The sequence below is a fragment of the Sander lucioperca genome, chromosome 19, assembly GCF_008315115.2.
Source record: "Sander lucioperca isolate FBNREF2018 chromosome 19, SLUC_FBN_1.2, whole genome shotgun sequence".
Classification (NCBI taxonomy): Eukaryota; Metazoa; Chordata; class Actinopteri; order Perciformes; family Percidae; genus Sander; species Sander lucioperca.
In genome coordinates, this window is record NC_050191.1 from 17,841,905 (window position 1) to 17,869,894 (window position 27,990).

The 27,990-nt window shown below is 41.3% G+C and overlaps 2 protein-coding genes across 4 annotated transcripts; both read right to left on the reverse strand.

Moving 5' to 3' along the window:
* Window positions 1-256: 256 nt before the first annotated feature.
* On the reverse strand, window positions 257-5,426 carry batf (basic leucine zipper transcription factor, ATF-like). The gene is made up of 3 exons (XM_031321799.2): window positions 5,098-5,426; window positions 4,012-4,116; window positions 257-1,151 (listed from the first exon to the last, which is right to left on the reverse strand). Exons 1-3 carry the CDS (start codon window positions 5,158-5,160, stop codon window positions 945-947), a joined length of 375 nt encoding a protein of 124 aa, XP_031177659.1. The 5' UTR covers window positions 5,161-5,426; the 3' UTR covers window positions 257-944.
* A 4,316-nt stretch (window positions 5,427-9,742) lies between these two features.
* Window positions 9,743-15,166, reverse strand: zc3h14 (zinc finger CCCH-type containing 14). 3 transcript variants are annotated; one of them, XM_031322319.2, is made up of 17 exons: window positions 15,006-15,166; window positions 14,575-14,617; window positions 14,356-14,470; window positions 14,139-14,179; window positions 13,823-13,997; window positions 13,370-13,688; window positions 13,108-13,268; window positions 12,428-12,528; window positions 12,168-12,326; window positions 11,930-12,007; window positions 11,663-11,819; window positions 11,324-11,529; window positions 10,928-11,066; window positions 10,690-10,829; window positions 10,454-10,536; window positions 10,194-10,300; window positions 9,743-9,968 (listed from the first exon to the last, which is right to left on the reverse strand). In XM_031322319.2, exons 1-17 carry the CDS (start codon window positions 15,039-15,041, stop codon window positions 9,962-9,964), a joined length of 2,067 nt encoding a protein of 688 aa, XP_031178179.1. In that variant the 5' UTR covers window positions 15,042-15,166; the 3' UTR covers window positions 9,743-9,961. The 3 variants fall into 3 exon arrangements, with proteins under 3 accessions (XP_031178179.1, XP_031178178.1, XP_035851453.1); XM_031322318.2 differs by having other exon boundaries at window positions 13,108-13,271; XM_035995560.1 differs by having other exon boundaries at window positions 10,454-10,533; window positions 10,928-11,067; window positions 11,322-11,529; window positions 13,108-13,271.
* Window positions 15,167-27,990: the final 12,824 nt, after the last annotated feature.

The window sequence follows — 27,990 nt, forward strand, 5'->3', positions numbered from 1 at the left end:
GCCTCAGTTGTGTTCAAGGACAAAATATAGGCTAATTCATGCCCACCCAGGACAGGCTATGAATTAATATTGTCATAGTTTGTGCTTTCTGACACAAACTACTGTAACTTCATCTACTGGTGAACAGTGCCATCTAGGGACTCCCTCAGAGAAATAAAACATGACAGTGGTTTGTTAGCAGCACTAGTGCAGACTTCACACATTCTGCTGTCCTGACAAAGAAAAACACTTCATATAGGCATGAATAACAACCCTGTGGAGGTCAGAAATGAGTACCTAAAAGGCAACATATTTAATAAATATCGTTTGCTGGGTCTTCTCCCACATCAGCATCATCACCAATACACAAGTCAAGACCCTTTGAAAGCCCATTCTTCACTGCCAGACGTTTCGTTTTTGGTACATCGAAGCCTTTTTTTTAGGATCTCGACTTTATACATTCTCTTTGTCCACAATCAAATCTGTCAAAATCTCCTGAGCATTATCAATCTACATTTACACACTGAAACACAGTTATAATCACGAGAAACTCAAAACATGACAGGATGACGAAGGTGCACTATGACACTAAAAATGTACAAAAATACTGTATCGCCTGAGTCACCTGAACATACAGTAGGTTGTTTTTTTCTTATCCCGCTGTAAACATAGACTGGTTGATAATTCTACTCATTGAGCCGTTTAAGTCCACATACAGATCACTGATATCAATCAGGTAAAAGCAAACAGATGAGCACAAGCAAAATAAATAGTTTTCAACACTGCTTGTTACAGCTTGGGGTCCGTACTGTCATTGTTTGGCAGACATATTGGCCTGTCATGTTAATGTTCATGTTTCGAACAATTATTAACATTTATAGATACATCTCCGGTCAGTCTTTCTCTCCATTGAGGTCAGTCATCTGTTTGCAGCACGTCCTCGGCCACCTCGGTAGTCAGTCAGGTCAGTGCTGGTAGTGTGGTACAGTGATGTGCTGGTGGTGGTAGCTGCTGTGATGAGGAGGGTAGATGAGCTCGGGGGTCTGAGTAGCCAGGCCGGTGCACAGAGGTTCGTGGCTGCTCAGCACAGAGGACAGATACTTGGCCTCCTCTGTCAGCTGCTTCACCTCCTTCCTCAGGGCAGCGTTCTCCTTCTCCAGGTTCTCACTCTCCTGGAACACACAGGGGCAGTGTTTGTTTATTAGTGATACAAGTGTTTGTTACTGTGAGGTTAAGTGTGTGAATGACATTAAAAGCGATATATGCAGCAATATATCCTGTTTCCATGCAGTTATTTTTGCACGTTTTAGTGCTTTAACAACAAATCACAGTATACTTCCAAAGCACAATATTTTGTATCTATTTATTAAATACTGTCACTGTGGGTCCTTACTGTCACCATACAGCAATGTATTTGCTGTATGGATGGCAATGTCTGCCCGTATGTCTGTCTGTCTGTCTGCCTGCCTGCCTGTCTGTCTGTCCATCTGTCTGTCTGCTTGCTTGTCTGTCTGTCCGTCTGCTTGCCTGTCTGTCTGTCTGTCTGTCGATCTGTCGATCTGCCTGCCTCCCTGTCTGTCTTTCACTTTGGTCCTGACTGATATTTCTTAACAGCTATTGGATGGATTGCCATGAAAGTTTCTACAGATATATTAGGTTCCCCAGAGATTGAATCCTGCAGACTTCAATGATCCCCTGACATTTGTGGTTTTGATTGAAATTTCTCCACAACTAGTAGATGGCTTGTCTGGAAATTTGGTACAGACATGTCCCCTTTTGCAAAACCAATGACTTTCCTATCAGCTTCAGCTGTACTTTGCGAATATTTGCAAATGTGAGCATGCTGACTTAATACACTCTATGCATGATAAGCATTAGCATTTTAGCATTGCTATTGTTAGCATGTTAGCACCGCTCTATCTACTTTAAGTACACACTGTACAGCTTCATAGAGCCATTAGCATGGCTAGACTCTCAGTCTTGTTTCTGTGTCCTGGCAGCCATTTTTCCATTCAGTTCAATAGGTTCTTCACACAAGCTATGTGAAGAACAGTCATGCTAGGAAAGAATGTACTGTATATAAGAAGAATAAGTGTAAACAGTTGGCAGTAATGATGACTAAAATGTACTTTTAAAATGAGCTAAAACAGTAGTATGCTACTTTGTTTTTGTCCAGAGTTACTTAAATCCAGCTGGTAATGCAGGTGAAATTGGATTGCATTACCAGAGAACAATATCATAACTTAAGTAATAATTAAAGTATTGTTTTTCTTTTCATACTGAAATAAATGAAGACCAAAGGTTGCTCGGGAGTTAGTAAAAACACAATAAATCTACAGCATGCAGCAGCCTTAGTTTAGCTTACTTTACGGTAAAGTATTTAAAAGATGTAGTAAAAGTGCATTGTCCTTCAACATTAACCTATGAATACTGATAAAAACACAAACTGCCTGCAGCTCACTGAGCACCACAATTTTATAAGTTGCCATTCTAACATGTTTAGATGGTACGTACATTTTCCAAAACAAGTTCTTCTTCGGAGATCATATAAGTAGAGCAAACTATTCGCGAGTGGTTGAAAAAAAAAACACCTTTTTTGTGTGGGAATAGCAGGGGAGAAAATCTTCCACTTGGTTAATGAAAAGGTCATCACACCATGGCCGAAAGATTATAATACTGAGCTGTGAGTCCTTACTGTCACAGAACCTTTGGGCAAACCCCTGTACTTGCGTCACTTAGCCAAATACAGCCCACTGCTATCGGCGCTTTACAAGAAGTGACTGCCTTTTTCTCCCCTCCTGCCCACGACCTAAAATTTCAAGCTCATTTACACAGAAGAAAAAAATACTACTGAAGAAACAGGAAATAAGCCGCGGTGTCATAGAGAGGGAAAATTCGCCTTCCTGTTTATCAAGTGAGACGATGACAAAAAAACCACAGAATGCTATGTGGTCCCCTGGTGTTCTCTGTGACTCTGACAGGCTTTAAAGAGATTGATACACCATAATTCATGGGAACATGATAACAAATCTCTGGATCTACTTCTGCCTCCAGTGTGGGTGTTTCTTAAGGTCAAAATCTCTTCAGTTTATCTGATAAAGTTCACAGTAACAGCGGCTCTAAAAACATCAGAGTACAGTACAGCACAAATCATCTCGGCCTGAACGAGGAAGTCACAGATAGTGGATATGTTGTCAGCGTGTTGAAATGTGTGCTAATGTAAGATGTGACAGCATGTTAGAGTTACTGCCAGTTACAAGGATCCATAAGAAAGAGACCTGCTGCACACACGTGTCTACAGATTTAGCAATGCCTAAATTTGAGTTGAATAAAAGTCCCATCTTGTGCTGAGTCAACCAAGTAAAAGCTGAACACTGACTACAAACTATCACACGTAATGAGCTGCATGAAAGAATAATGGGGGCAACAAACAAAGCACCCGCGCACTCAGAACACCCTTCTGTTATCATATTCAATGATGCAATCTCTGCTGCAAAAGGGAGTGATTGCCCACACATGCTAATTTATTCCTTAAGCTTCTGCAAACACACAGAGCAGCATCCAAGTGTGCAGCCCAACAGAAGCCATGACACATCGCCACATGGTCAGGTAATGTTTGGTAAATATAGTACTAACCCGTTCCTGGAGGGTGTTGATCAATTGATCAGTTGGCAGAGCATTCAGGCTACACAAACATCATTACTCCATACACGGTACCCTAACTAATGCTGTATCTTTCAACATCATTTCGTGTGTATATATAATCTGATGTGTAACCAGCATTGCAGTACAATAAAGCTTTGACACAATGATGGCGTTGGGGCTAGACATTAGGCTTGTGTATACATCCATCTTTGCTAAAACTATGCAGTACTTCATCAAGTAACATTCATTTTTACATGAATACCATGTTATAGCTTCTGTTTTTGCTTATGTCTCTGTGGCAAATGCCTTAAAAATTAGAAGTCAGTGTTAAAATGTGTTGCTTCTGAGTATGTGTGTGGTGTATATTGCACAGAAATGTTTTCTCACCAAGTGCAGGTTGTCAGCTTTCTGAGTTTGCCTCATCCTGCTCTTCTGAGCAGCGATCCGGTTCTTCTCTCTCCGCATCACCTTCTTTGCATCATCTGAGGAGCTCTGATGAAAATACAAATGTCAACAGTTAATGTGTGTGCAAGGACGTACACATCAAGTGGCAAACTGACTGGCACTGAGATGTTTCTGAACCTGAAAAAAGTTGAAGATCGTCGTAGTTTATGCTGTTGGCTCTTGCTGGTGGGTTTATGTGTGAAATGGAAGCGGCGTTCGTTTTAATGACAGTTTGACAGAAGATGGGCTTAACTTTACACTTCATGTGAAGGGCAGGGTCGGGGAGTGGCTGAGTCATCGGTTAGGTTTAACGCACACCCTGTTTCATGTCCTGAACACTCAATTTTCTTGGTATCGTAATAACTAATCCATTTCAAAATGCTGAGTCAGTTGTACATCAAAGAGATAATAAATTCATTATCTAACATCTTCTGATTGTCCATTAAAGTATTGCTGAAAACCCCCAAAATAACTGATAGTGCCAGATTGCTTTATCCACCTAAAGTTAGGCTCCCAACTTGTTTCATGTATAACAAAACAGCATTTGAATGTTTTATATCCACAGTGCTAGAGCAACAATGTGCAAGAAAGCAGCACATGTGAAACAAGACTCACGTGCAGAGAAATGTACAGTAGGCTACCAACTTAAGACACACTCTGTTCCTGACAGCTCCCCAATCATTCACAGTTTGAGATGAGACTTGTTAAAACAAAGGAATCCCACAACTTAGACGAGTGATACATTTTGCAATTCACAAAAACGTACACTGGAAGGTAGTCATGCCTGCAGCCCATGTGTGCATGTGAAACACTTCTGAAAAGCTGTGAAAATAGCCAACAAAGACAGTCTCTTTGATAGGCTGTGTTGCTGCCCACTAACCATGCATCAAAAAACTGCATGTAATCACAGATTTAGGAGAAATGTGTAGCGTCAGGATTTGTATTTAATCTATAAATCTTTAGTGTAAATATGTACCAAGTAAACTGAAGTGTATTATTGAGAAAGTATACATAGAAGTGCACACTTACCGGCCTGCTTCCAGGTGATGGGGACTTGTAACTTGTGTCATTGCTGTCAGAGCCCTGAGCCATAGCCAACTGCAGCGACGGAAACCGTATGTCTTTGTCCACTTCTGCTTTGTGTTTTTAGTATGTGTGTGTGTGTGTGAGAGAGAAAGAGAGAGAGAGAGTGAGAGAGAGAGAAAGAAAGAGAGAGTCTATGTAGCAGAACGGGTGCTGAGAAGAAATTGGCTTAATGAGTCTTTCTTCCCTCTTTTCTTTCCCTTTCTGTCACTCCTCCTTCTCTTTCACTCTCTTGCTCGTGCTCTCTCTCTCTCTCTCTCTATCTCTCTCTCTCTCTCTCTCTCTCTCTCTCTCTCTGACACGCATACTGTCTGCCTAATTAGCTGTATGTGATGTGGCTTCTGGTAAGAATCTGGGTAGTTGCATTAGACTGGAAGTCACATGTCTGATGGAAAGTTAAAGCACATAAGGTAATTTTGTAAACTCCAGAAAAATAACATATTGGGGGGGTTTAAATTTCAATTTCAATAAATATGGGTGGATATTACCAGTGTCAGAAAAAGCTTCAAATACTTACCTACAGTAGGTGACTACATGTAAAAAAAATAATAATAATTTCATGTAGAAATTAATAATTAGTAGCAGCACAATTAAAATCAAATAAAAAATAACTTTACCTAAAAGACAAGATATATTAACTTTGCTGTAACCTTTTTCCACGTGTGATTATGTGTGTGTGTGTGTGTGTGTGTGTGTCTGACAGAAATGGGCATTCCCACTTCCTCTTTTTAAGCAGTCACATATATGTTTCGACCAAATCCTCAAGAGACAGCGCATCCTAAAAGTCCACATGGATGACTGAGTTGTGAGTATTTACACACACTTCATGGTAATTTCCAGATATGTACCACGCTTTCTTGCTCGCCACCTAGCAGCTGCAATAAGGTGAGGCTATGTCAAAGGACTCGGGGCTCCCCAAAACCCCACCTAGAATTCCCTTGTTGTCTTTCACTCAAAATGACTCTCTGTGAAGATATTGGGGAATCTTCTAGAAAATGTACAGTTTGAGGAGGTTACATTACTGTACACGCATGGTATGACACCTACTTCACCTAAAAGTCAGGGGCGACGACTGCAAAAGCTGCATATGTGACTTCTTGTATCATTTTCTTGTTTACCTCCATCAAGAGGTAGCATTTGGTGATGCAAGAACAAGATTTTTTCTTGTGAGAAAAAAAAAAGAATCAGGACCAAAACAGCTTTGCTTGGCAGAACAGTCCTCCCACACAAAAACATGTTCTACCATCACAGGAATTTTGAAGAGCTTGGGTAAGGCCAGACATTTCTAATACTTGGCATTTAACGCTGTCCAAAAGAGTTGAGACTGCAAAAAGAAAAGAAGAGGAAAGCTGATTAGTTTAATTCTGCTTTAACCATGACACAGACACAATACAGTACAAATATAGAAAAACATAACAAGTCTACGACTTTGACTTATTGCAGCCTAATTTCTGTATCAAGCTTATTTCTAAACCTTATATGACCTCAAGGTGCTAAGGATCGACAAGTGTTGGGCTCCTCAGAAACTGCACTAAATAAATCACAGTCATTAAAAATGTTGAGTGGATTGTGATAATTTTTAAAATGTGTAAAGTAAAATTGTTTGTTATGTGTTTGTCATTTAATCATGACATTTTTCAGTGATCTATAGGTGCATTTGTGAGCTATTCCATCTGGAGATTATTAAAACAAAGAGAGATTTTTGCTCTCTTTTAATTCTGCTGAGCAGTGAGAGTTTGATAGCAGCTTATCACAAAGAGTTCAAGCTTGACACACTTGCTCAGACACACTTGAGTCAAATTAAGTAGAGGTGACAGCTGATAAGTACATTAGCAGCCGCTGTCAACAGTAGTCTCACTTCTTCTCGCTTAGAAAAAACCCTGAAGGGCCATTTATTTAGATAGCAAACTGTGATGCCCTCATTTGTGGTCTCTCTTCCTTGGAAATGACTGTGGGAGGATTCTAATAAGCACCGCATTATTGAGGGAAAGTGAAGAATCGTGTAGACGCTGATGACCGTAAAAATTACACTGATACACGTATAGTGAGTTTAATTATATGGAACACAGTATTTACTTCAAAACAAAACACATGAGTCATTGTAGCACAAGTGTAAAATCCAGTCTGTGAAAAGTTGACTCTTTTTTTTTTGGCCAGTCTTGATAAAGTCAGCATATGCAAGCTATAATCAGGAGATATACATGTACTGCACAATATTAAGTATTACGCTGATATAAAGTTATTTCAACCCATCAGATACAGATACATAGTTTGGTCACTTTGCAAACTAATGCTGAAACAAATGGCCATTACCAGTGGCATAATTTGTGGTCAACCACAAATGTCACCATCAATGTTTGTCATTTAACAAAAGGATGTGGCCCTCTGTTACTGTGAGAAACAAATTGGTGGTAAATGTTCGGCTTTACATAGTAGTTAGGTTTAGAAATATACTTTTGGTTGATCCTTGTTTATAAATGATTTAAGACACACGTACGGGAACACTTCTGACTCTGAAGCCACTCAAGTTATTCCAAAATGCTGTATTGTTTGCATGTTGCATCAGTTTGAGGCAACACTTCCTCATCAACTGAGAACATCCCTGAATTTTGGTTCACAATGATCCATTTTAAAATCTGTAATTCTGTCACAACCAAATATCACCTGTGAGATGACAAATTATAGATGAAGTTTATAAAGTTATAAAAGCACCAGCTACTGGGACACCTAGATTTTAGTCAGTCTGATTATGAATTATCAAATCTCTATTAGGCCTATAATAAATACAATTGTAATGGTAAATCATTTGTATCACTGTCTGTTGATTATTTGAATGAACCACAGTAGGTCTTTTGTTTACAGTTTCCATATGTCACATTTCAGTAGAATGAACCAAAGCACAGATAAAAGCCTATAGATTGTTATACTTTGTCTTACAGCATATTTCAACTGATCGTTTGCTTGAAAGCCTTTTCTAGTAGTTTCGGTGCGCCTTTTACTTGGCTCCACCTACCTCAAGTATTCAGTATGGTTGGTGTAGTTGCAGGTGTCCTCCAGGTGGAGGCAGTGTAGGACACGCAGAACAGCCGGTTTGTGAGGGCTTTTCATGAACAAGAAGATTAAAAAAAAACTGCGGTGTGATGTAAAGACATCAAATTTGAGTGTGGGTTGTGCCAGTAGTTAATAGTAGTGAAGCTGTGATTGCAAAAAGACTGAGTCCCGCTGTATTACCCAGGCTGCACTACAGCGTCTATTCACAGGCGCGATCCCACTACTGAGCGGCACGGGGGCTTTGACCTGCTCCGTTTCCGACCTGGACCGGTGCACCCCTCCTTAGACGACCTGGTGATCCCGGGCTCCCCCAGGAGCACCATATCGATACCGAACTTAGTGCGGACACCCGATCGGCATAGTCCGCTGCAGCTCAGAGCTCCTGGGCTCAAACGGTCCGCCAGCCTCAGCCTCCCAGTAACTTGGATTACAGGCGCGCGCCACCGCACCCGGCGAAAAATAGACACACTCATAGGGCTTTTGACTTGGACTATCGTGACGTCATCACAGCGCACGCTGTAGCGGCTTGTAGTGGCGGGATTTAAAACTACAGCTGCAGAGATGAAAGCTGATAAACCGAAAATATGCACTTATGTTTATGCCTGTTTGAATCATATATTTTAAATTCTTTATTTTGTTTTAGCTTAATATACTGTATCTACTGTATGTATTGTGCTGATCTGGCTCTTTGAACCGTTTTCCTACATCACTCTCTGTCCAGTCTCCCTGGTACACAGAGCAAATCTCTAAATTCACCAGAATAGATTCAAACTTAACTGTGGTTATTGTTTTAAATACAATTAGGTAAGAAGAATTGCTTTTGCTTCTTCTACATTTCTCAAAAAATCACTTGGTGACCTTTTCTTGTCCTAGTTTGATATAGCAAACAAAGAGTTTACATTAAAAAAGAAAGAAATGAATAACCACAGAGACTATCAATATTAATACTTTCCCACCTTTACACCTCCATCTTGATATTACACAAACCAGCATATTACATGGTTGTGATTCTCATGTTGGACAAATCGAGTTTCAGACATTTTCTATACTGTTGTTGTTCATGAAATTGCTTTCCTTCAACAGTAAGGTCGAAGGAAACAGTCACATCGTATAGCTGTAGTGATGAAGGCTCCTCGTCATCTCAAAGCCTAACTGGATGCGTTTGTAGATGAAATATAAATCTTGACTTAATAAATGAAGTCACTCATACAGGATATTCATCATGTCAGCATCTCATGGTTTATCCAATGTTAACAGTGAATCAAATATTTAAACGTATTAGAAGAAAATGCATCCTGTGTGTTTTTTTGTTGTTGATATAACTGCTAATAGTATTGTTTGGTTCTGTGCTTTATCATCGGCTATGTGCTGCTGCATGTGACTTGAGCTTATCCTCAGGTACAAAAGCTAAACTGAACCACTCTCCTCACTGACTCAGTCATTACTGTATCAAAACATTTAAAAAATGATCATCAGTCAGTGGTGAACATCTGCATGAGCCAATGTTATTAGGAACATGAGATAAATAAGATGACATAAGTTTAATGTTCATTGTGGAGCATTTTAATATTCAGAGAGCATGAGCAAAACCTTTTTTTTGTTTCCATACAAAACTCTTAAAAATCAGTCCAAACAATACATTAAAATGAAATGAAACAACAGTTAAATACTGAAAAGAAGAATGAAAATCTGCAGACAGATACAGAACATCTTCCATAGTTTCACATGTTAACCATCAGCAGACTCCTGTTCCTGGACTTTATGAGCTGTGAGGGAGAAAGACAGACATCATATAGTAAGTGCAAACAAACATGATATAGATGATGACATTACTTAAATCATTGCTTTAATTTAACATTTATTTAATCGTTTTATTGGGTGAATACATTCCCTTATACATTAGTATACATTAGTTAAAATCTTTTATGCAGGAGATACTACCATCAACAATGTCAACCATATGGAATTTAGTATTACCCCCATCTGCTCACCTGGTCTGTGTTTTCGTCCACTTCAGGGCATGTCTCGGAGGCACAGATGTGGTCGGGTGGTAGAAGGTACACCCAGCTCGTTTACACTGTGCCGCGAAGCGACAGGGCTGTAGATAAGAGGAACAGAATTGAGAAAGTCAGACTGTACCTTAGGGCCTGTGCAGAATGTCCTGACTTTCAAATAAAAGCACTTCCCCTTTAACTAAATCCTACATTCATTGGAATTACCAATATAGAATCAAGACACACGCAAACGTTACCTTGGGATGATAAAACGCACAGTCCATCTTCTTGCACTCTGGAAAGAAGCGGCACACACTAGTGGTTTGGACTGGCTGCACTGCTGTAAACACAAAGAGTCAAGTTCTTCATGTTGGTGCTGTATTTGTGGAATGTTAATACACTTTTATTAAGCTCTGTTTGTCTAAACTGTCTTGTCGGCAGAGAGAGATGCTGAATAGTGTGCAGAAGAATCACAGATGCAATGAAAGAGTACCTGGCCTGGGCGGAGGAGTAGCTATGCTTCTTCGGCTGACATGAGTGAAGGGACAGTCTGGCTTGGTGCACCTGGCATCGTATTTACAATTGGGATGCACGAAAAGGCATTTATCCCCAAACTTGCAAGTGGGAAAAGTCCTTCAGAAAAACACAGAAATCATGAGCAATGAATAAGTGAGTGTTGAGCGATAAAAACTCCATTATTATTTCTTCAGTTTATTAACAGAAATACTCACTTGCACTGTGTTGTAGGGTGATGGTACATACAATCATCTCCACTTTTACAGACTGGCCAGAACTTGCAGCGCTCCATCACCTTCTGTTTCTTTAAAGGGCCGGCATCCTCTTCCGCCATCTCAACATCCATCACATCATCTGTCAAAAAATTGTAGTTAATGTGTATTCTTTTATATTTTTTTGTCTGGCTGGGTGGTATGTTCATGTTTCAAGTTGTATGTTTTGTTAAAATAAAAAAAAATAAAAAATGTTAATCATAAAAAAAAGGACAGAATGTAAACCCTTAACTGAAGCACACTGTGTTTGAAATGTGATATTAAAATAAAGCTAACTTCTTGTTATTGCAGTATTATCCCTAATTACAGTAAACAATTATTGTGATGAGAACTCCACACCTTCTGGTAATGTGAGTCTTCCCTGTAGTCTGTGAAGGACGCTGACTTTGGGCTCCCTGTTGCCATGGACGGTCGCCTCGGTGACCCTTGTGGGCGGTCTCACATCCTCCAGCTCCATTTCACAATCGGCAAGATTTCCCAGCGGGCTCGGCACCCCATCTAATGTCACTATGAACTTGGGACTGACAGAGTCACCCTTCTCCTTACTTATGGAGAAAAGAAAAGAGAAAGGAAAATATTTGACAAATGTTCATGTACAATTAGAAAGAGATGAGAGTATTTACCGAGATTGTGTGTGTGTGTGTGTGTGTGTGTGTGTGTGTGTGTGTGTGTGTGTACCTAGCCTGGACAGTGCGTGGTAAAGCAGACTGGACTCCCCCTTTGACCTGAGGATGCTGCTGGCTTCTGGCTGTAGGTTCTCCCAGCTGCAGTGGACTCATTATGAAGGAGCGGGTATCAAATGGCTTTGCCTCAATGCCTGCAGTGACCTCGACACCTAGAGGTGCATCACAAATGCAGACATCCCAGTGTATTGCATCACTGAAGACAATCCATTAGGCATCTTTTGCGATATTTATCATTAGCTGCTACTTTTAAAAGACTCACCATAGTCCTTCTGCTCTCCTCTTTCACTGCTCTCTGCTAAGTCCAACTGGAGGCGTGAAGCTAAAGATCTCGCTGGGGCTGGGAGGAAAACATCAGTTAAGTAATCCGGGAAGTAAATACTGCATTTATTTTTTTAACATTAGTTTATTGTGATTCTGGCTTTTGGATGGTAGGGTGTTTAAAGCATTTTTTAGCAAAAGGCAATCCACATGCTGTAGTAATTCTACTCTCCACATACCAGGTGTTCTGGAAGGAGGTAGCTCTGCAGAGGTGTAGGCCTGAACCCTGGGGGCCAGGCTGTGGAGATGCTCCTGGACCAGCTGGATGGCTGCAGTCATCTCTTCACTGCTGGCCACACGAGTACGAGGTGCCACGGGAACAGTCTGCCTCTGTGGTACTGGAGGGGGAAAAGAGAGAGGTGAATGTAAGAAAGTGATAATGGCAACTGCTTACCTGCAATTAAATGACAGAACGTTCAGGGTAACCTGTTAAACATACTTGTGGGGTAGGCTGTAGTTTTGGTGATTGAGTCCTGGGCCTCGGAGATGGCCTTCAGTATCAGATTCCTGTTGGCTTGCTTGGCTGGAGGGAGAGTAGGTCTGAAACATAATACACCACAGTAATAAGTTAAAGCTGAACTCAGCAAAGAATGTCGGCTGTCAGATAATTTAAGATAAGTCTGTGCTGGTGGCGATGGCACAGTGGAAAGAAAACATTACATGGACACTATATAAACATTCATCTATGTAATGTCATGTTATTAATCACTTATATTAGTCACTTTCATTTGCTGTTTATATAAAAAAAAAGACTGTCTATTTGCTGTTATTTATTTTTTAGTAAAAGTCAATCTTCACCTATTTAATTTTGCCTGGTGCTGGTCAGGGATTGAGTTGCTGGGTTTTCTATGATGTGGTTTTGTGTTGTTGAAATGTAATAAACGTTAAGTCATAAAAAAGATAAGTCAGTGCAGTTACTTTTTAGAGACAGTGAAAAGGTCTTAAATGAGAACTCCTGCAGTGTAAAATATGGATTCTAATTGAATGCAAATACCTAGAACAAATCACATTTGCTACATCATTTTGGTTAATAACAGTGAATTACAATCCTGGCTTGCCCTCTAATTTGAAAATGTATACCATATATTGCAAAATATGACATGATGAGCAAATACTGACTTGCGTTCTGGTTTGGAGGGTAGGGACACTCTACTGGACAGGCCTCTGCCTCCATAGCCTGTATCTTCCTCTTCCACATCATCGCTGTCCTCATCTGCTGCTCGGTTCACTCGCACCACTGAACTCGCTACCGGCGCCTTACGCTTCCGGGACAGCTCCTCCTGCTGAACAAAGACAGCAGATCATTAATAATACAGATCCATACCTACAACTGTCTTGACAGTCTTGTCAACGGAAAGTTGCTCTTATCGGATCACAGTACCTTACTGGATCCGGTTCTGGAGGTTCTGCTGCTTCTGCTGTCCTGCTGCCTTGAGTGAGAGGATCCTTCGGAGGGTCGACACATGTCTGCAGAGCTTGCTAATGTAAACTTGCTCTGACCCGGTCTGTAGATTTCAGCTGTGGGTCTACTAGCTGCGCGTGTTCGACCATGGTTGGTGCCTATTTCTACAAGATCCTCAGCGATGAGGTCATCGTCCATCTCTGGTTTGATGTCAATAACGGCCTCTAAGGGGAGTGGCTCCATGAGGGGCTTAACGGTAGAGGTAAGTCGAGAGGAACTCTTCTCCAAGCTAGCTCTCCTGATAACAAACAGATATATACAAGTGTTTTTACATTTGCAGTGCCTGTCATGTGTGCTGTTTAAGACAATGAACAGTAAACAGTGAATGTCAGCACATGAGGACAAGAACAATTCTAGCTTTGCATTAGGCACCTGCTTTCATGAGCGGAACTGGAGACGCGTGCTTCAGTCCTATCAGAGCGTGAGCTGGACACTGTCAGCACCTTCAACTCCTCTGCTCTGCTGTCCTCACTTAGAGATGAGCGGCTCTTCCCAGCAACAGGACCACTGTCAGACTGGAGCTGATGTCCACTGAGGGATGCAGGCTCTGTAACAAGTAGGCAAGTGGAGAAAGAAAACATGAGATTGTCTAAGATACTAAAACTACAGGCTGTGTGCACTCAATTATCCCTTCAGCTAGTTAAAAAGTGCAGAAAATCTGAAATGCATTCAACATAGTCTGACTTACCGACTGCAACCGTTCTTAACTTCTCAAGGACACCCTGTAACCTAAAATCAATAAACAAACCCATGTTATGGCTAAAACAGATAGAGAATGAGAATAATTGTATAATAAGTGTTATGGGTAGAAAGTGCATGTTTCTTTGGTAAGTTTCAAGACAAACAACAGTATACAATTTTAATTAGATAGGAAATATACGCTGATTTGTCTGTTTTCCTCGTACCATGCTGTGAATTTGCTAGTGTTGTTTCCAAGGAAAAGGGAGAGATCGTCCGCCATCTGTTGGGAGGTTTTCTTGTTTGCTACCATCACCATAATATAGTCGGGAAGCTCTTCATCTAAATCGGTAAAGACAGGAAACACATACGTTACAGCATGTAGCGTTACTGTGTGATTAGAGTATAAAATCCCCGACTACAAGATCTGCGTTTTATTTACGTACCAATATATGCACCGAGCTCCTGAAGCTTTCCCTTGATAGCAGCCTGAAACAGACCAAAAGTACAGTACAGACTATATTAATGTTATCGAGCTAAACAAATGATGGACAGCATACTGGCTAACGTTACACAATATCATTGATATGCAAAATTACAAATACCAAACAACCGACTAAGTAGCGCAATGTATCATTATTACAGTATTATTACAAGTTTCCCAGCCGCTAACACGTCTATAAACCTGCCTGCTGGATGCGTTATCAAGTGATTTAGCAAACCCTGCCTCGGCCTTTAAAAATAAAAACCGTGTTACCATTAATGAGAAATTACGCTAGCATGCGAATGTTAGCTATCAACGTCCATGCTACACTAGCCTTAACCAGGCTTTAGGTCCGGAGCAAATCACTCATATACAGCCCATAATATTACTCACTCTTATTTTCTTGCTTATCTCTGTCCCAATCTCCATGCTTTTCGATTTTTCAAGTAAATAAGTTTAAAAAAAGAAGCGACTGTTTTCAGCTGCACTGCTAACGAACAGACAAATGTTAGTGACGTATGATCACGTGGCTAAAGAAGGTAGCCGAACAGGGACAAATCAAGGACAAACCGATATTGACTTTTTTTTTCTTCCTGCTCTTTTATTTTTCTTGGCTTAACTTGGAAATTAATATTTTAAACAGAGAAATATTGCAAAAGAAATTATCATACCACAGCACACTGTCAGCATTACAGACATAAGCTTTCATCCGGCATCAAATTCACACAATCTAAAAATATAAAAGTTAAAACAACATCTTTGTCCTAAAGAGCCACATGCTGCAGCAATCAATAAAAGAAAACGAAAAAAGAAATGAAATCACAAACGCCAGTAGATATATGCAAAATAAGTATTTTTTTTTTTTATCAAGTGAAGTTACATAGGGGAGGTGGGGGTGAGAATTGAGAAAGATCAGATAACAACTGTGTGTTCTACAATATTAAGCCTCATACTTGAGTACTGCATCCACAAGATGGCGAAAGAGACCATTAAGAACACACCATTCAAATTGTGAATTAAATCATAGTTTGAAAAACAGATAGTACAGTATTTCAGTCTTAATTCTGTTAAACTGCCAATTAGACATTGTACTTCATCTTGTTTAATCTCTCCAGTTTTTAATGGGCCACATGTAAAGGCATTCTGGGGGGTGCAAGTACAATACATTTGTGTTGCAAGTTATAGTGAAGAAAAGAAAATCTATGCTTTGTATGAAACACGTATGTCAGTGTTAGAATTTAAATTTATTTTCATTTAAAATAACATTAAAATGCTGTATTTTACAGCGTGTGTCTTTGACTTTTGAATGTCCATAGCTGTATGATTTCCCTCAGATATTATTTCCTGTTTTGCAGCCCCTCAATGCCAAACAACAATGACGGGAAGGATCTTGCTCGCTGTCTAGACGAGCACCTAACACACTCTCAGCTGTCTGCTCCGTCTCTCTGTCTGCTTTGTTCACACTGTCTGTGTTAGTCAATGCTGATGCAGAAACTGTTTAATGTGTAGAAACATCAACTTTGTCTTTTTTCACAATCACGTTGGGCCTCAGTTATATAAGAACTGACACTGACCTCGCTTAACATTCCCGTAGATACATATATGAGTGCCATTGCTACCACAGAATGTTTTTTTTCTTTAAATGTGGTGAAGTACACTTGTGCTCCAACGAACTGAGTTTTACAGCTGTACTTTATGAGAATTTACCATTTGCATATAACCACAATGAGTGTGGCACATGCAATTTGGTCTTAAGTTTTGTCAACCTTTTTTCAGTATTGCTTTAGAAGTTTAAGTTAAACTAAGTCAATGAATTAATTCTCTTGGGAGTAAAGGGTTATTCATGCGCACAAAAGTTTCTATCGGCCCCACAGGTATATGCCGGCATGAAGTGATGTACCTTCAGGTCATGTCTTCTTGTAATGCACTCATACTTGAGCCTAATGGTCACTTAAATAATCTGTCCTACACACCACAATGTACTGTAGTTTCCATTTATCGTTAGGAGCAGGAGCAGACTAGTTTCCTTATCTGTTTTCTTTGGGAATGAAAAAGAACCTTGATTGGTCCTGATAGAAACCCTGGAGTATGGCAGAATCGAATTCCACTCAGGGCAGAGAGGTGCTCTACTGTATCTCATTGTTGTTCATTTCCAGAGTGCTTAATATGATCAAGGCAGGGGCAGGACCTCTGCGGTGACCCCTGTAACAATAGTATTGCAACAACATCCATCAGCAGAGCCAAAACAGCCCGTGTACTGTACCTACCATCACACACAGCCAGTCTGCTCTGCTGCATGTTTTGAGGCATGGTGCTGGTTTATTTTTATCATCCAATATGTACGCTCTCCTGTTTAACAGTACTAAGTGATTTTGGTGCAGCGGCACACCAGGTGCATGCTGTATTGATCATTACATAGGCCTTGGAAATATAAACATACTTATCATCACATTATATGATCTTAACATGCTAATTATTTCTTGCCAGGTGCAGCTATGTGCAATCACTGTTAGCAGCTTCATAGATTTAACCTTGTCATCAACGTGAAATTGCCATGTTTGCTCTCACCGTGCCGGTAGGGACCTTTAGTCAAGCCTCAGCTCAATGATGGTATTTTGCAACCCACGCTGTACAGAACTGCTGGACTGTTGCTGGACAAATTAAATCAACAACAACAACAAGACACAGCATGTTAATTAGTGATCTTAAGAGATATGATGTACCTTTAATGAGCAGGTCCTTGAATTGTGTGTATCTGAGTTGTGAATGTAGTTTGGCAATAGAACTGAATGAATATTTGTTAAAGCGGTTGACAATTTGGCAGATCTACTGTACATATAACAGCAAAAGCAAGACAGGATGATGGTGCTACAACCGATAGTAAACTTAATGTGGATGTCCTGATATTTGACCATTTCTTATTTTGTATGCTTTGTCACTCCTGATATTCTAATCAATTTTCTTTTCTTTTTTTAGATTTAAGGAACTTTTCTCTGTACTTTTGTTTGAATATAATAATTTTGACATTCCAGGTGACAGATACTGCATTTGCATGGGAATGTTGCCAACATACCAGAAGCATAATATTAGAGTGCAGTTTGAAAAACAGAAGTTTTATGTTAATTCCAACACCATCTGTACTGTATGTATGTGACCACAAATCTGCTATCCTGCGGCTGGCATCCACTCCTACACAGAGCACTGTGGTAATCCTACTTCCCTTTTCTTTGAAATGTTGTCATAAACGAAAAGACTTCAGTTGTGAGTCAGCTGATAAACTTCTGTGAATTCTTGAACTGCAGGTGCTGTGATGACAACAGTTCTGCCACCATCTTCCTGACCCAGAGACACAGTGAAGTCAACTCTCTCCTCCCTCTGAAACCTCTTCACCATTAAGGAAAGTAATACTCTTTTAGTGTCATGTTGCAGTTTGGATAAGTCAAGATCCTGCCTTGAGGCTGGAAAGAGGGAAAACAAAGGAGGGAAAGGTAGATTACAGAAAGAAAAGCCTTCAACAAAGACGTGCACAGGAAGATAATTCATTGCACCTGCTCTGACAATGTCCAGAAACCTAATACAGGCTTTCCTGGACAAGATGACACCTGTATGAATGAAGCTGCTGCAGCTGGGTGTTGGCACACAATCAAATTTTCATATTGCACACACACACACACACACACACACACACACACACACACACACACACACTGAGGAAGACTTGTAAGCATGCAGAGTCACACTGTGGAACAGCTGCTCGGTATTGCGTATCTATCTTTACTTGAATTTTGTGCATTATGTCAAAAGAGAGGTTGACTAAGGACAACATGTGACTATACAACCACATGCTAAAGGGTTAACCCAGTTTTGATTAACGACATTTGAGCAGCGAAGCTTTTACTCATTAGTCTGGCAAGGAAGTGAAGGCCCATAAAGATTTACAGCTGGTTTAATCACTGTTGCCAAACCTGCTGGATTTTCGTAGGAGAGATTTGGTGGGTCACTGCAGAGTCTGGATGAGTCAGGGTTACACGGCTGGCAACATTTTCAAATATCCATTTTTGTGGTGTGTGGGAGAGCAGGTCAAGGGCTTAACAGCATATTTAGAGAATTATACAACCTGGAAAGGGGTCTACATAGTAAACTCCACTCCAAAGAACTTTGTGAACTCTGCACTGCAGTGTGTAATATGTGAACTCAATCTACATTTAGTATTAATTGGCCATCAAGAGAGCAGCATCATTTGTGGGGACTGGATGTTTTTGTTTCCTCTTTATGAACTTTCTTTCTATTTTTTTTTACACACAACATCCACCCACACAGACTGGGTATGTTTTGATAGCTTCTTCAAAAGCTGATCTGAGCTGAGAATGAGCTCGTTCTTCAGAACAAATCCACATTTTTCTTTTATACTATCATTATGATCTGAGTGCAGATGATTTTTGGGATCATATGAGGACATAAATTAAACGCAGTATTATTTGATACTGATACTTAATATACTGATGTTTGTATGCTTAATATGAAGCTGCACTAGTTTAGCATAAAGACTGGAAACATGGGGAAACAGCTCTTGGCTCTTTCCAATGGTAATGAACTCTTTAAAGCAAACACCTCTAAATCTCGCTAATTTCCATGTTATATCCTTTTTTAATCTGTACAAAAATGTAAGTTTAAGAAAAAAAGTAAAGAGCCAGGCTAGCTGTTTAACCCTGTATCCAGTCTTTATTCTAAGCTAAGCTGACTAGCTCCTAGCTAACTCTCAGCAAGAAAGTGAATAAGCACGTTTCCCAACTATTCCTTTAACATTTGAGCTAACTGGATGTGTACAGAGGTTCTCATTAATCAAGTAGCAAATGTCGTCTTTTGATTTTACCATTTTTTCCACACACAGAAATCTATGGTTTTCATTTTATTGCTTAGCTTGTGTTGACGCTGCAAGCCCAATAAAAATGTTACACCACCATTTTTAAAGAGATAGTGTTTAAGGGATCAACACTTTTATTTGCAGAGAAATATGCAAGCACGCATTTATAACCAATGAAAAGTACATCTGACAGAAGGCTGTTAGAAAAGAAAAATTACCATGCAACAGCCCATGTAATTAGGCTTACATAGAATTTAAAATCAATAAAAAATGGATGGAAGATTTAAAATGTAATGTCTGGGAGCACAATGACACAGAAAGTAAACATCATGGACACCACTGACAAATATAAATGCAGTAGTTATAGTCCTAACCCACATCAAGTCTCGTGAAAAAGGAAACCACCAGGTGCATCTGTTATGTTTATGTGGAAAAACATGGCGTGAAAATTCTGGTAATTTTAAGTAGGCTACAAGTGTTAATTAGAACTGACAGGAAACCACATCTTTACATATCATCCACTCGTTCAGTTGTTTTTCTTCTGCTGGCTGCTCCTGCAAACTGAAAATGCATACTATTAGGCCATCATTTACTCTGAATCCTTTAATAATTAAGTGTCATGTTGGTTAATGACAGCAGTACTATCAATACAGTAGGTCAAAGACATAGCCAAAGTACAAGATCCTTTCTGACCTTGATGTGTGGAAAAATCAAGGGTCCCCTGAGTTAAAGCTGACTGATGTTACAACATTAAAGGTGTATTAACTTTCCACATGCTTTTCCCTCTGGGACATGTTTTAACCCCAGTCTGGACACTACAAGCCTGACTTGTGCACAGTTTCTTGGTACATTCGGTGAGAATATGTTGGTCTGAAACAATGGCAATAGCATGTTTAGTTTACAGCTACTCAAGACACTTCTCAGCTGAAGCCTGTTAAAAACCTTCACATCTTGGCACGCTTCACCGAGTCATGTAACAACCTCCACTGATTGCATTTGCAGCTGGTTGGCTTTAACAAGTGCATTTTCCCATTTGAATAGACAACATATGTGGAGGCTCTTTGTTTGCAAAGATTTTTCTTTAGAATGTAGCTTTCAATAATACTTTTTATTTGTCTAAGGGCCTGCCATTTGGTCCTGAGGTTCCTAATATATTACTCAGTCTCAAATAACACTTCAGGAGATATATTCCAATATCATCATCATCAAGTGTAGTTATCAACATTGCTTTTTAAAGAACTGTGATTTTTTCAGTCAACATTAAGCCCCAGGTTTTCTTTGACCTTCTTGAACAAAGTCTTTCTCTCACCCTCCTACTTTATGAAGCACATCACGTTCAGGCTATTTTGACTAATAATCTTCTTACAAAGACAGAATACGGGAGAGCCATTGTGGTGGATGTGGTGTGATTATGTGATGGAGCCAGCTGTGTGGCTGTTTGGCTTTAATTAGAGTATTAGCGGGATGCCGAGCGGTGCTTTTCATCAAAGGACCAAAGGAGGGAGAAATTTCACAATGAGATCCCCTGCAGAGCTAGTTTATCACTGATGTTGATAAGACTAATCTCCTCTATGAATGTTGAAATATAATATTCAATGAAAATCGCATAATAATTAACATGTTGCTTTTGAATATATTAGAAGACATTATTAAGCTGCAAAGATAAATGGTTATTTTTCTGTTCATGGTTAAGGGTATGGGGTCTGATGATTCTTGGTTCACCAAAGTTCAACATGACCCTTGTTTCTGCTTTAGCAAAATATTCATTATTATTACTACTACTACAGTTTTTCAATCAATGGGTTTAGCAACTTCTGACATGTTGATCACTTCCTGAAATTTCTGTTTTGGTTGCATCTGATCTTAATCATCCTAATCTCTTTAAACAAATTCTGCACATAATCGCTGCAATGGGACAAGATTTTGGTATCGGAAGCGTTTTGGTTTGCGTTTGTAGTCTGTTTGCAGTCCGAGTATTATTGACCAATCAAGTTTGAGGGTGCTTTGGTTGCATGCAGGTAAACAGTCCGTGTGGAGAGCAAAAGAGAAAAGCCAAAATGCAATCTCGGAACCCATTGATTATCGTCTGACAACGATTTAGCTTGTTATTAGCTTTTTTTTAAATATGTCTACATTTATATGCAGATATCTGTTTATAGAGATAAGACAAAATGTCGTCTGGACTTAAAACACCAACAAAAAGTATCGACTTGGACTGTGAATAATGCAAGGAAGAGAAGGTTTTGAAACCCAAGCCCCAGGAAGAATGGCAAGCTTTGATGCCAATTTGACATAGTGGCCAAACAGTGGAATTGCAACTACTGAGTCCATGTGGCCCAAAAAGTTGAAATGTTTTGGCTTCATGTGCCTCTGAGCAACTTTCAAAGGAATGAACGGGTCCCCGTCTCCAACGCTGTATCCAGTTCTCTTTAAACATCCAGCTGGAACCCCAGAAATATTGTCCGTTGCTTGCAGAGGCTAAATCGTCATCAAGCCAGCGGTAGCTGATGGGTTCTGAGATCATCCGATCATTCTGACCTGTAACACTCTGAATAATAAATCACTTTGGAGATCCACTTACATTTATTACATGTATTACACTTACACCCACGTGGACATTTCCCTACAACAGTAAATAGTCATGTTAGGTTGTGGGTGTGAAATGTCTTATTGTAAGTGACTCAGTGTGTATACACAGAGACATTTCTTTAAACTTCCAAAACCACTGAGCAAGAAGCGGTTACTACTAGTATTCTTCCATGTATTTAAACGTCTTCGTGCGCCTTGGTAGCTCACCTGGTAGAGCAGGCGCCCACATATAGAGGTGTACTCCTTGACGCAGGTGCCATGGGTTTCACTCCGACCTGCCGCCCTTTGCTGCATGTCATTCCCCCTCTCTCTCCCCTTTCATGTCTTTAGTTGTCCTATATAAATAAAGGCCTAAAATGCTCAAAAAACGTATTCTAGCATCATGTGCATACTCTTATCAACTACTAAATATTGAGCTTTTTTCTCTCCTCATAATCATCTCAAACTCTAAAGTCCTGTCTGATAACTACCTTTTCTACATGTTTTATGTCAAGCTCTACATGCCAAAATATTACAGCCTATACTTTAACAAAATGCTTTTCTATTGACTGTTGACATATAGACCTTCTAGCAGAGCATCACACATTACCTTGAAGTCAGACTGCTAGTCACTGTGACCATTTTATGTAAGAAGGAAAGGGTGAGAGTGCTCCGTAAAGTGACCCAGAGGCTGCAATGGCTGGATGTTTGACAATGGTTGTGATGACAAGACAGATGGATTTAAACTGATCTGGAATCCCACAGATGTTGTGGACTGTTCAAACAACAAGTTTTTTTTAAATGGCAATTTTGCGGTTATGGCCTCCAGGTTTGTACTGTGACTTGTCCTCTCAACTCACCTATCTAGGACCATCATCTACATAGCGCCACACCTGCACCAGCACTAACCTCTTCCTGCTATGGCTCTCTGTTGGTAGGAGGAGGAATATGGGGATTCACATCTTTGTAGTTATTTTTTCGGTACCGTTTTGAAAAAGTACAATGTTAAAACCTTAATTTAATGCTTTCTTGTTTTTTATTTCTATATACTAATTTCCCATTCCACAAAGGGCAGCTGGTTAAAAGAGCAAGAGGGTAAAACCAAAAAAAGAACTTTAGATATAACTTTTCTGTCTCTCTTAAGCCCATCTTTCAGCACCTTCATTGCCCTCGTACCCCCAAAGGCCTGTAGCTATAATTATCTATCTAGTGCGCTGTGAATGGGGAGCAGCCTAGGTTTCCATATTAATTACCTTTGCGTGAACTTCACTGCTGGTGTTACTGCATGAATAAAGCTGTCAGACACATTACACCTGACGGGGAGAGGGGAGGCTAACACTGAGGAGCTGGATTTATCTCAGAGGGTTAGACCAACCTTGGGAGATTATAGGTGCTAAATGATGAGGAACAGAGTCTGATGACGGACAAGTTTTTCTTCTTCCACACGATACAATGTCACATAAAAAAACATAGGGATAGTTGATTTAATAACTTGCTGTTTAGTTGGATTTCTGATTAAATCGGAACTTCCTGATCAACGCCATACTTTTAACAGGGGTTTAAATAGTGAATGATTATTTTAAATGACCATTGTGAACAGCAGAAATGACTGTTTCCTATAAAAAGTGATTTTATGCAGCCAAATTAACAGACACAACGTGAAATCTGCCAGGGATTTAAATAATGTCAGCTCTTTGCTCTGGATCCCTTCTATTTTTGATAACACATTTTTAAAAAATTATTCAGAAGCTTGGCAGCATGTCATCCTCAAACTGATAGTACACATTGGCCTTTGCAAATGCAGCAAGAGCTCTTGCTGGCCTATTTTTGATATGATATTTTCTCTTATGTTGTTACAAAGGTCATTTCTAAACAACATATTCTGATATATAGGGCCATAAAGCATGTCTCTCTTGTCCCCCTTATTCATTTGTCCTGGTCTCTTGTTCTGAAAGAAATCCCCCCAGGGATAGTCCAAAGAATCTTCTTCAGCTTAATCAATTTTAAGGGACTTCAGTGAGGAATTCCTTTATTAGTTTGTCACAAGTAATCAGTACATAAATCAGGACTGAATACCTACTCTGGCTGTAGAAAGATAACAAACCATAAAAATCCCATTATTATATTAAAATAACATTTTGGATTTTTGGAAATTAAGCATTATTATTCGCTGGTTTTGATGTCAAAGCATGAATGTTTATAGCTGAGGCCATGAGTCTTAAAATTGGAAATCTCCCAGCCAGCCCTCACAACATGTGAAACTCATTGCGTGAAAAAAGATGACAAGATGCTCTCTGGCTATGATCGATGCTTTTATAAAAACAATGTTTCAAATGTGAAAACGTATTGTGAAAGAGGCCACTCGTAGGGGTGAACCTACATCGAATTATCACGCAAATCGGCAGCTTTACAGAGATTTATAGCGACGGACCCACAACTTTACTGTTTTAAAAAAAGAAAAGCACTAAAACCCATTTGACCAGGGGTTTCCAACCTTTTTTGTGCAAGGGACCGGTACATTCATAAAAGAAATTCCAGGGACCAGTTGTCAATTTTAATGCCTCAATTTTAAGATGCATCGTTTTTAAACATAGGCTGTTAACTGTTTTGCACAGTGCTTAATCTACAGTGGTTTTGTTAGCCTACTATGGACTAGGTGGCATTAATGCTGAATATACCAATCTATTTCAACTTTCAGACCAGTTCATAAAATGTTTTCCCTTTCTCCCATACAATACATATTTCAAAAGCAACTCACATAGCACTCACTCACTCACCAGCAGGTGTCGGTAATGACAAATTGTATGAAAATACCAGCCCATTTCACCTGTCAAATCTCTCCAGAACCACTAAAGACAATCACTTCAACAGCAACTCAGTGTTTTCACTCACCAACAGGTGACAACAAAGGCTAATTGTATGAATATAGGCCTACATAATAAGAGCCCATTTCAACAGTCAAACAGTTTCAGAAGAACTACAATAGCAACTCACTGATTTCAGCCAATCATTTCTAAAAGTGTAAAATTAGAGATTGAGCTTTAACCACAACAAAAAATACCAGACCAACAAGAACAAAACTATTTCAATGTGTGCATGAACTGTTTATTGATATTAGCCTACCGTATTTCTAGCTGTGCACAAGACAAGCATCTTCCTGGGCTTTGATAAAAAACATATATGCATCCAAAACAATGCACACAAATTCCAGGATATGATCAAATGAAATTAAAAAAAGGACCAACTTACCTTGAGGGGCCAGACAAAGAATGGTTCAAAAACCCCATGAAAAAACGAGGTAGAGATGATGTGACCCTGCCCGGAGGAAGCCCGGGGCCCCCGTCTGGAGCCAGGCCCAGATGGAGGGCCCGTCAGCGAGCGCCTGGTGGCTGGGTTTGCCACGGAGCCCGGCCGGGCACAGCCCGAAAAAGCTACGTGGCACCTCTCTCTCCAACCCATGGGCCCACCACCTGTGGGAGCGCGGTCACATGGGTGGCAGTGAAGGTCAGGGGCCTCGACGGACCAGACCCGGGCAGCAGACGCTGGCTCTGGGGCCGTGGAACGTCACCTCTCTGTGGGGGAAGGAACCGGAACTTGTGCGGGAGGTGGAGCGCTACCAGTTGGATCTGGTGGGGCTTACCTCTACGCACAGTCTCGGTTCTGGAACCATACTCCTGGATAGGGGTTGGACTCTTTTCTTCTCCGGAGTTGCCCAGGGTGTGAGGCGCCGGGCGGGTGTGGGGATACTCACAAGTCCCCGGCTGAGCGCCGCTACGTTGGAGTTTACCCCGGTGGACGAGAGGGTCGCCTCCCTACGCCTGCAGGTTGTGGGGGGGAAAACTCTGACTGTTGTTTGTGCGTATGCACCAAACAAGAGCTCGGAGTATTCGGCCTTCTTGGAGACCCTGAATGGAGTCCTGTATGGGGCTCCAGTAGGGGACTCCATAGTTCTGCTGGGGGACTTCAACGCGCACGTGGGCAATGATGGAGACACATGGAGAGGCGTGATTGGGAGGAACGGCCTCCCTGATCTAAACCAGAGTGGTTGTTTGTTGTTGGACTTCTGTGCTAGTCATGGATTGTCTATAACGAACACCATGTTCGAACATAGGGATGCTCATAAGTGTACTTGGTACCAGAGCACCCTAGGCCAAAGGTCAATGATCGATTTTATAATCGTTTCATCTGATCTGAGGCCGTATGTTTTGGACACTCGGGTGAAGAGAGGGGCAGAGCTGTCAACTGATCACCATCTGGTGGTGAGTTGGGTCAGAGGGTGGGGGAAGACTCTGGACAGACCTGGTAAACCCAAACGGGTAGTGCGGGTGACTGGGAGTCGGAGGGGCCCCTGTCCGACAGACTTTCAACTCACACCTCCGGCGGAGCTTTTCGTGCATCCCTGTGGAGGCTGGGGGCATTGAACCCGAGTGGACAATGTTCAAAGTTTCCATTGCTGAAGCTGCGGCGGGGAGCTGTGGTCTTAGGGTCTTAGGTGCCTCAAGGGGCGGCAACTCACGAACACCGTGGTGGACACCGGTGGTCAGGGAAGCCGTCCGACTGAAGAAGGAGTCTTTCTGGGATATGTTATCCCAGGGGACTCCGGAGGCAGTTGCAAGGTACCGAAGGGCCCGAAGGGCTGCAGCCTCTGCCATGAAAGAGGCAAAGCAGCGGGTGTGGGAGAAGTTCGGAGAAGACATGGAGAAGGACTTTTGGTCGGCACCAAGGTGCTTCTGGAAAACCGTTCGCCACCTCAGGAGGGGGAAGCGGGGAACCATCCAAGCTGTGTACAGTAAGGATGGGACGCTGCTGACCTCAACTGAGGAGGTAATAGGGCGGTGGAAGGAGCACTTTGAGGAACTCCTAAATCCGACTAATACGCCCTCTATGGTAGAGGCAGAGCTGGAGGATGATGGGGGATTGTCGTCAATTTCCCTGGTGGAAGTTGCTGAGGTAGTTAAACAACTCCACAGTGGCAAAGCCCCAGGGATTGATGAGATCCGTCCAGAAATGCTTAAAGCTCTGGGTGTGGAGGGGTTGTCTTGGTTGACACGCCTCTTCAACATTGCGTGGAAGTCGGGGACGGTGCCTAAGGAGTGGCAGACCGGGGTGGTGGTTCCCCTTTTCAAAAAGGGGGACCAGAGGGTGTGTGCCAATTACAGGGGTATCACACTTCTCAGCCTCCCCGGTAAAGTCTACTCCAAGGTGCTGGAAAGGAGGGTTCGGTCGATAGTCGAACCTCAGGTTGAAGAGGAACAATGCGGATTCCGTCCTGGTCGTGGAACAATGGACCAGATCTTTACTCTCGCAAGGATCCTGGAGGGAGCCTGGGAGTATGCCCAACCGGTCTACATGTGCTTTGTGGATCTGGAGAAGGCGTATGACCGGGTCCCCCGGGAGACACTGTGGGAGGTGCTGCGGGAGTACGGTGTGTGGGGGTCCCTTCTCAGGGCCATCCAATCTCTGTACGACCAAAGCGAGAGCTGTGTCCGGGTTCTCGGCAGTAAGTCGGACTCGTTTCAGGTGAGAGTTGGCCTCCGCCAGGGCTGCGCTTTGTCACCAATCCTGTTTGTAGTATTTATGGACAGGATATCGAGGCGTAGTCGGGGTGGAGAGGGGTTGCAGTTTGGTGAGCTGGGGATCTCATCGCTGCTTTTTGCAGATGATGTGGTCCTGATGGCATCGTCGGCCTGTGACCTTCAGCACTCACTGGATCGGTTCGCAGCCGAGTGTGAAGCGGCTGGGATGAGGATCAGCACCTCTAAATCTGAGGCCATGGTTCTCAGCAGGAAACCGATGGAGTGCCTTCTCCAGGTAGGGAATGAGTCTTTATCCCAAGTGAAGGAGTTCAAGTACCTTGGAGTCTTGTTCGCGAGTGAGGGAACAATGGAGCGGGAGATTGGTCGGAGAATCGGCGCAGCGGGTGCGGTATTACACTCAATTTATCGC